The 8,557-nt window shown below is 41.4% G+C and overlaps 1 protein-coding gene across 1 annotated transcript; it reads left to right on the top strand.

The window, feature by feature from the left end:
• Positions 1 to 3,948: 3,948 nt before the first annotated feature.
• LOC122754765 (arginine and glutamate-rich protein 1-like) lies at positions 3,949 to 4,776 on the top strand. Its single transcript, XM_044003227.1, has one exon. The coding sequence runs from the start codon at positions 3,949 to 3,951 to the stop codon at positions 4,774 to 4,776; it is 828 nt and encodes a 275-aa protein (XP_043859162.1).
• Positions 4,777 to 8,557: the final 3,781 nt, after the last annotated feature.

Here is an 8,557-nt window from a genome sequence, read left to right on the forward strand (position 1 = left end):
GATAGGGCAAAGGGGAGAAATGACTCCTATTTTTTCAGTAAAGGAGAAGTCCTCTGCTGATTCAGGTGCACTTATAGGGGGTTTGAAGAAAGAAGAGATAATTAGGAATAGCCACTGTAGAAAGTACAATAGACAGTCAATAATGCAAGAATAAATTAATTGCTGAATAGCAGCGCAGGGCCTGTTGCAATTAGATAACCTTAATTATAGTAGATCCGATCAAAACAATGATGTGATCTTTTTCAGCAGAAATTAGCATCATATAATTTGGGGTGAAGAAGACTTATGAGGGTGAAAAGGGTAACCAGAGTTGGAGTTTGACAAAGAGTAACTGGTATTGGTAAAAAAAAGGGTGGAAGAAATGTGATTCAGGGCAAGAGAATGGTGTAGCATTGAACTAGTATAACTCTTGAGTCCAGGTCATGAAAGGAAGGTAGTAAATGGGGTGTTGTACTTGGAGAACAGGTAGTTGTGGAGGAATTATTGGTCATTGTGAGTATGAACAATAAGCTTAGGAAGAGTGAGGAGGAAACAGAAATAGAATGACAGGGGGTTATGATCAAAAGGAATTAGGAAGTTATGGTACCATTGTGATACCACAGTCCTCAATGATGATGAGATCAACAGTACAGTCACCCACCTACATGGCTAAAGTTATAGGTATGTTATGGAAGTTGAAGAATTTTATAAACTTGGGTGCCACTGTGTTCAAGGAGACATCTGTGCTTATATTAAGGTCTTCAAGGAATGGGAAAGATATTGAGGTTGAGAAGTTGTTTAATCGAGTCTGATTCTTCATCACCCCATTTGGGGGTTTTCTTGGCAAAGGTACTATAGTGGTTTTGCCATTTCCTTATCCTGTTAATTTTACAGATGGTGGTGAGGTAAACAGGATTAGGTGACTTACCCAGGATCACACAGTCAGTAGTGCCTGAGGCCATATTTGAACTCGGGTCTTTCTGACTCCAGGGCTGGCACTCTATCCACTGCACTACCTAGCTGCCCCTAAGAAGACTATGAGCCATATAGTGATCTTAAAGGAGGCAGAATGACTTGCAGTACTGGAGTAATAAGTTTCTCAACTTGTTATACAGGTAATGATAAAGGTAGATGGAGTGGACTTCAAAGGAAGACAGGATACTGAGTGGTGATGTTGAAGGGGCCATCTGAAGGTGTCAGTGAGGTGAGGATTCCTGTTTTGTATAGCCCAATATGTCAGAGGGCATGAAAGAAGGTGCTAGAAAGGGTGTTCTGTCTTCTGGAATGAGATAGAATCCTATGAATACCAAAAGGGTTTTTTTAATAAAAAATGTTAATTTTTTTAAAAAGTGTGAAGGGAAAAAAAGCGTGAAGGAAAGAGAGCCAGGAGGAGGGAGATTTGTTAATAGTAGAGTGGATGCTCCAGTGGGTATAATGAAATGGGGGAGCCAAGGAAGGTGTTACCTCTGGAGGCATAGAACTGAAGTGAATAAAGAGGAGATTATGAAGAAAAGAAGCAGGGGAAAAGGTAAACCTGAATCACAGGGATAAAGGGACCAGCTGCTGAGAGTTTGCCTGTTATGGGACATGGAAAGAACCAGTTGATGAGGGCCCTCACCCTCCAGGATCCTGTGATGACTAACAAAGGCACCTGTATAGGTGCAGAGGTGTCAGTTTCCATAGCTGGTCACTCCAAATGTTGTGTAGCTAGGCCGGGGAATATAGGCTATGGGGAATTCCATTAGCACTTCTTAGAGTTCTGAGACCTGGCTGCTGGCAGATTACTGTCTTGATTGGGTCCCTGGAGATGGGAGTGGACTCATGGTAGGCACTGCCTCTATAACCCTGTTCTAAAGATGAGAGGGAATGAGATGCAATGAGAAAAGAGTGTGGTATCATGGATCATGCGCTGGGCCTAGAATCAAGAAGACCTGGATTTGAATCACACTTCACACACTTACATACCAGATCATGTCCAGTTTTCTTCTCCATCTCTATTACAGAGTGGTCACTTACCCCAGATTTCCCATCATTTCTACTCAGCATCTAGGTTTTTCTTGTCCATACCTGTAATGAATTTCTCTTGTTGTAAAGAATTCCTCTTGTTTCTTTCTCCACATTTTAAAAGGATAAATGATCACTAAGGCAAGCTAAGAAAATTTTGGCTGGTCAGGCCACATTTACAGAGTTCAGCTCTTGACCCCATTTTTTAGGGAAGACATTGACAAGTTTTTAGACATTCTCAGGAGAGCCCTAGGCAAGACACCTGGCCTCTCTCAGCCTCTGTTTCCTCATCTATAGGGAGGAGATGCTAATAATCTATGTAAAGTACCTGGGCTACCTTAAAGGTTATACAAATATCAACTATTGTCATTGGCACTCTATAAATGGAACAAGCACACAAGACTCTCAAGTTCCATGACTGGGGAGACCTACATACTCTAAAGCTTGGAATAGGTGTTCATCTCCTTTCCTATTTTTTGTTGTTGTTATTTAGTCATTTTCAGTCATGTCCAACTCTTCTTAACCCCATTTGGGATTATCTTGGCAAAGCCAATGTAGTGGTTTGCCATTTCCTTCTCCAGCTCATTTTACAGATAAGAAAGCTGAAACAAACAGGGTGAAGTGACTTGCCCAGAATGATATAGCAAGTAAATGTCTGCGGTCAAATTTGAACTCAGGTCTTCCTAACTCTATGCCTGCCATTTTATCTACTGTTTCACCTACCTGCACAGTCTTTTATAAAGTTCACAAGGGCTGCATCTGAGGCAGCTAGGTGGTATAGTGGATAGAATTAGCCCTTGGAGTCAGGAGGACCTGAGTTCAAATTTGGCCTCAGACAATTACTACCTGTGTGACCCTGGGCAAGTCACTTAACCCCATTGCCTCCCCCAAAAAACAAAACAAACAAAAAACAAAGGAGGCTGCATTTATGTACCAAAGACAGTGCAGTTGACTGCTAAAGATTTGCTCTTAATTATCACTCAGGGATATTTAGTAAGCTTCAAGGAGTATCCTTATTGCTAATATTGGAGAAGTCCTATGCATAAACAATGCCCATAGGTATGTACAGGAATTCTTTAGTGGTTGAGCCAGAAGGAAGAAATTGAGGTAATTTAAAGTAGGGAAAGTGAGCCTGTATTCAGGAGAAAGTAATAGAGTGTCCTGGAGCTTGGAAGCCAGTTAGTGACTCAGGAGAGTGGAGGTGGCATGAGTGGTAGGCCAAGAGTAAAGGCTGGTGCTTCCCATCTCTGCACTGAGCCCAGAAGGGAGAGAGACTGAGGAAGTCTGGGACTCATCTCCAAAAGTCATCAGTATCAATTATTTGATTGTCAGTGAGAAAAGATGGGTTGTGGAGGAGTGTGCCTCTTGGAGATGGTGGCCTCTACAAAAGAAGGACAGAATCACAGACCTCAGTAAACAGCTAGTGTATACCAAATATAAAAGAATCCTCACTCTAACAAAACAAAACAGAAGCCATTCACCCTCTGTTTGAAGATCTCCAAAGAGAGAGAAGCCACACTGCCCATTTCATTTTGGGACAGCTCTATTCATTAGGAAAGTTTTCCTGTCATTGAGTCCAAATTTGTCTTTTCACACCTTCTATCCATTGTTCTAGGTTCTGATTTCTGAGGTCAAATAGCCCAAGTCTAACTCCTCTTCTACATGGGAACCCCTCGAATATTTGAGCACAGCCATCACATCCCCTCCTTGTGTCTTATTTTTTCTAGGTTAAAAATGTCCAGTTTGGACGTCTGAGGGGGGCGGGGAAAGCCCTTCGTGGCACTTGTGAACACGGAAGATGGGTATAAGGCCTACTGGGCCCGCTCTCGGACTCATGATCTCGGCGGAGCTTTGAGGCAGCGTCCGAAGACAGCGCAAGAGACAAGAAAGGGAGTGCGAGGCGGGGGCTTTAGGGAGGGCCGTAGGCGAAGGCGGCCGAGCCAACAGCGTCGTCGGCCCGCAGAGATGGGCCGGTCCCGAAGTCGGAGCTCGTCCCGCTCCAAACACACCAAGAGCAGTAAGCGAAACAAAAAGCGGAGCCGGTCTCGGTCGCGGTCCCGGGATAAGAAACGGGTTCGGAAACGCTCCAAGTACCGGGAGAGCAAGAGGAACCGGCGCCGGAAGTCGCGCTCGCGCTCGCGCTCGCGCTCCACCTACGCCGCCGTGTCCCGCCGCGAGCGGAAGCGCGAGCGTGCCTCGTCCTCCCGGGACCGCGTCGACATCTTCGGGCGCACGGTGAGCAAGCGGAGCACCCTGGCCGAGAAGCAGAAACGGGAGGAGGAGGAGAAGGCAGAGTTCCAGCGGCAACGAAAGATTCGACAGCAGGAAATAAAAGAGAAGCTCATTGAGGAAGAAACATCGAGAAGAGTAGAAGAACTTGTGGCAAAACGAGTAGAGGAAGAATTGGAGAAAAGGAAGGATGAAATTGAGCGAGAAGTTCTCCGAAGGGTAGAAGAAGCTAAAGACACGATGAAAAAGCAGTTGCTCGAAGAACTCGAGCGACAGAGACAAGCTGAGCTTGCAGCACAAAAAGCTAGAGAGGAGGAAGAGCGCGCAAAACGTGAGGAACTAGAGAGAATACTGGAAGAGAGTAATCGAAAAATTGCAGATGCACAAGCCAAACTGGCTGAAGAACAATTGAGAATTGTTGAAGAACAAAGAAAGATTTATGAAGAAAGGATGAAACTAGAACAAGAGAGACAACGTCGACAAAAAGAAGAGCAAAATATTATCCTGGGCAAGGGGAAGTCCAGGCCAAAACTGTCCTTCTCAATAAAAACCACCCATTATTAAATTGAAAACTCTGAACTTTTTACAGCGAGAAATGGGAAAACTTTGTATGGTAGCTTCATGTTGAAGTGGTTGGTTTTTTGTTGTTGTTGTTGTTTTAATTTGGAAAATCTGGAAAGTTAGCTTGTTCTAATAGGAGCTGTGCTCTGCAACTTTTTTCCTTTTAATTTCCATTAAGTCAAATCTTTATCAGATCATTGTTGTCTTCTAAAGAGTGATATTTTCACCCATTTTAATTCTGTATTAGTGGTCTGAATCAAATCAGGTCACTTTAATATAAAAAAATTGCCCAGTTTGTTCAATTGATCCTCATATGTCATGAAATCAAGATCCTACATTATCTTAAGTGACCTCTGGATTCTCTCCAACTTATCAATGACTAAATGATGGTTCCCAAAACTGAACACAATACAACACTCTGATAAAGATAGACAGTATTCCCAATATTCTAGAAGCTATGACTCTCCTCCTGGAATTCAAGATAGAATTAGCTTTTCTAGCTGACACATCACATTGCTGGCTCATATTAAGCTTGCAGTCTACTAAAACCCCTGGATTCTTTTTTTAGTACAACTGCTATCTATCCGTACTACTTCCAGTTTTTGTTTGTGGAGTTGATTTTTTTGTACCTAAGTGTAAGACTTTACATTTATCTCTACTGGATTTCACCCGACTAGATTCCATCTTGTGGAAATACTTTTGAATTTGACCCTGTTACCCAGTGTGTTAGCTCTCACAAACCAAGAGAATATATAATGTTAGAGGGAGAGATGTGCACTGTTCATACTTGGCCCATCAAGGCCTCCTCTAAGGAGAAGGACGCCTGACAATACCTAAGAGGAACTGGAATAACAGAATCATAGATTTCCTAGTTTGAAGGGACTTGAGAAGCCATGTAATCTAACCCACCTAAACAGGATTCTAAATTTTCTCTTCTCCTATATATACATCTGTGACAAAATAATGGGATTTAGCAGGTACTCAAAGACCCACCTGGAGATTAATCTAGACTGATTGAATCAAGTGAGTGATTGACTGCTGATTAGCCTACTTCAAAGTTAACTGGATTGTAATCACACCTGGCTAGCCCTTAAGAAGGTATTATTCTCAGAAGCTAGACTGTGAACTCAACTTGAGAATACCTTCAAAACCAATGGATTTGGATGACACCAACCAATCAGTTTGAAGCAGTGTGTAAGGACTGCCTCTGTTCCAGACCTATAAAAAACTTCCACAATCAGCTTGCAGAAGAGTTCCTGATTGAAGCAGGCTCGTGGCAGAGGACTTGAGGAAGAACCCAACCAGGCTGGAACTCTAGGCTAGATAGGCCTTTTCTTAACTTTCTGAACTCCATGTTAATACCTGTATGCTTTAATAAATGTTTAATGTCCAAAGACTGGTGCTAAAGCTTTTAATTTAAGTCAATCACACAATATAGATTTTAAACTTCATATGTCCCTAGTTCTTTTGATTAACCCCCATCTGGACAAGTATCCTCTTATCTCACCATTCTGAGTTGTCTCCTAAGTTTGTCCCATAAGTTTGTCAGTGTCTTCCCTAAAAAATAGATCCAATTACTGAACACAGTACTGTAAGTGTAATCTGATCATCTAAAACTTTCTTAGCTTGTCTTAATGATAATTTAACCTTTTAAAATGTAAAGGAGGGAACAAGATGAACTCCTAGTACAGATATGAACAAGAAACTGTAATGATTGGAATGATGCCACCTGCTGGAGACTTACTGTAGCAAAGCTCCGCCATGAGGAGAAGGACTCTTTGGGCAAGCCATGTGGTCGAGGTCCTTAGCATCAGGAAGTGACATTTGCTCATGGGTACTGTCTAGCAAGGCTACCAGCCAATCAACTTGAGGAGCCTTCCATTTCTGGGAGGAGGACACGAAGTAGGAAGTGGATGCTGGTGGAGGGGTTCTGTCTCTTTTGGTTCCTGACCTCGCCATGGTGGGTCAGATGATATAGATAGATGAATCTAGGCCTTTCTCTTTCTCTTCCAAATTCTTATTCTCCTTAATAAATGCTTAAAAGTCTAACTCTTGCTAAAGCTTATAATTTATTGGTGACCACTCATTAGATATTTTAGACAGACTAGCTAGAATTTTAGCCTCTTACAAAACAATTAATTGGTGAAATAGGAATGATGGGGGCAGAGGTGTGGAGGAGAAGTAATCACTCTGTTTTAAATATTATAATAGAAATGGGGAAGAAAGTTGGGTATAGTCTGACATGTACTCTAGACTTTTAGAGAGTTGATTCCAAAGGATTTAGAGAAAAGAGAGAAAGGATAAAATTCTATAAAAGAAGTCAGCACATGTGGTATGGGAAGTTCTCAAGAATGAACTTTGGAAGACAAAAAAAAAAAAGAACTAGGAACACTAAGTTGGAATTGGAGCAGGTTGATTTAAGAACTTTTTCAAAATTATTCAAAAGGTAGCACTATCCAAATGTGGAATGGACTCTCTGAGAAGGTAGCATGTTTCCTCTCATAAGTAATCTTCAAGAAAAGGTTAGATGAGATCTTGTTAATTATATGGTCAAGAAGATTCTTGTTTACATAAGGGGTGGATAAGACAGCTTCTGAAGTCTCCTCCAATAGGAAGATTCTATGATGCTGTGAGTAGAGTTGGGGCCATCATAACTCATGCTTTGTATATTTTTCTACTTAATGCAAGACACAACTACTAGCCACCCACCCCATTCCCCAGTTGTGGCCTTGATTTAAGGAAAACTTTAAATATATATATTCAACAGGTAGTGATATTCTAATGCATTCTTCTATGCCTTCATTACGATTAGTACATTCCTTGGTGTTCAGGGTTCTCTTTTTCTAGATGAGTATGTTTGTAAATTAAGTAACTTGTTACTCCTTGATTTAACAAGATCTATCTCTTTAAGTAACATTGAGCTACTAAAGTTAACCCATCCTTCTGGTTGGGACTAAGTGCAACTTAGGGTGTAATAAAGAGTACTAAATTGCAACATGGTTTTGAGCAAATGTTTCCATCTCCCTGGACCTCATTTTCTCCATTTGACATAATGGTAAGACTTTAGGCATAATGGCAAAAACACTCATCTGAAAGTTAAAAGACCTAAGTTAGGATTCTATCTCTACTATTTACTACCTATGTGATCTTTCTCAGATCTCATATCTTCTGGATTCCAATTTCCTCATCTGTTAAGTGAAGGGGATACACTGGAACAGGAATTGTTAAGGAGTGGAAGGTCTCAAAATTATGTTTAATCTAAGCCACATGGAAGAATTTGAAGAAGCAACAAGAACATAGTAGAGCCTTTCTGGGGTACATCTAAATTATCTCAGGTCAAAAATATTATCTTTTATTTCTTAAGAATTGGAAATCAAGGGGGCAGCTAGGTGGTGCAGTAGGTAGAGCACTGGCCCTGGATTCAGGAGGACCTGAGTTCAAATCCAGCCTCAGACACTTGACACTAGCTGTGTGACCCTGGGCAAGTCACTTAACTCTCATTGCCCAGCGCAAAAAAAAAGAAAGAAAGAAAGAAAGAAAGAAAGAAAGAAAGAAAGAAAAGAATTGGAAATCAAAGGAATGCCCATTAATTGGGGAATGGCTGAAAAAAAAACCTGTGGTAAATGGTGGTGATGGAATATTATTGAGCTATAAGAAATGACAAGCAGGATGACTTCAGAAAGGCCTGGAAAGACATGTGAAGTGCACAGAGACAGCAATATTGTTTGATGAAGAGCTGTGAATGACTTGACTATTCTCAACAATACAATGATCCAAGAAAATC

This window comes from Dromiciops gliroides, chromosome 4 (assembly GCF_019393635.1).
Source record: "Dromiciops gliroides isolate mDroGli1 chromosome 4, mDroGli1.pri, whole genome shotgun sequence".
NCBI classification, from domain to species: Eukaryota; Metazoa; Chordata; class Mammalia; order Microbiotheria; family Microbiotheriidae; genus Dromiciops; species Dromiciops gliroides.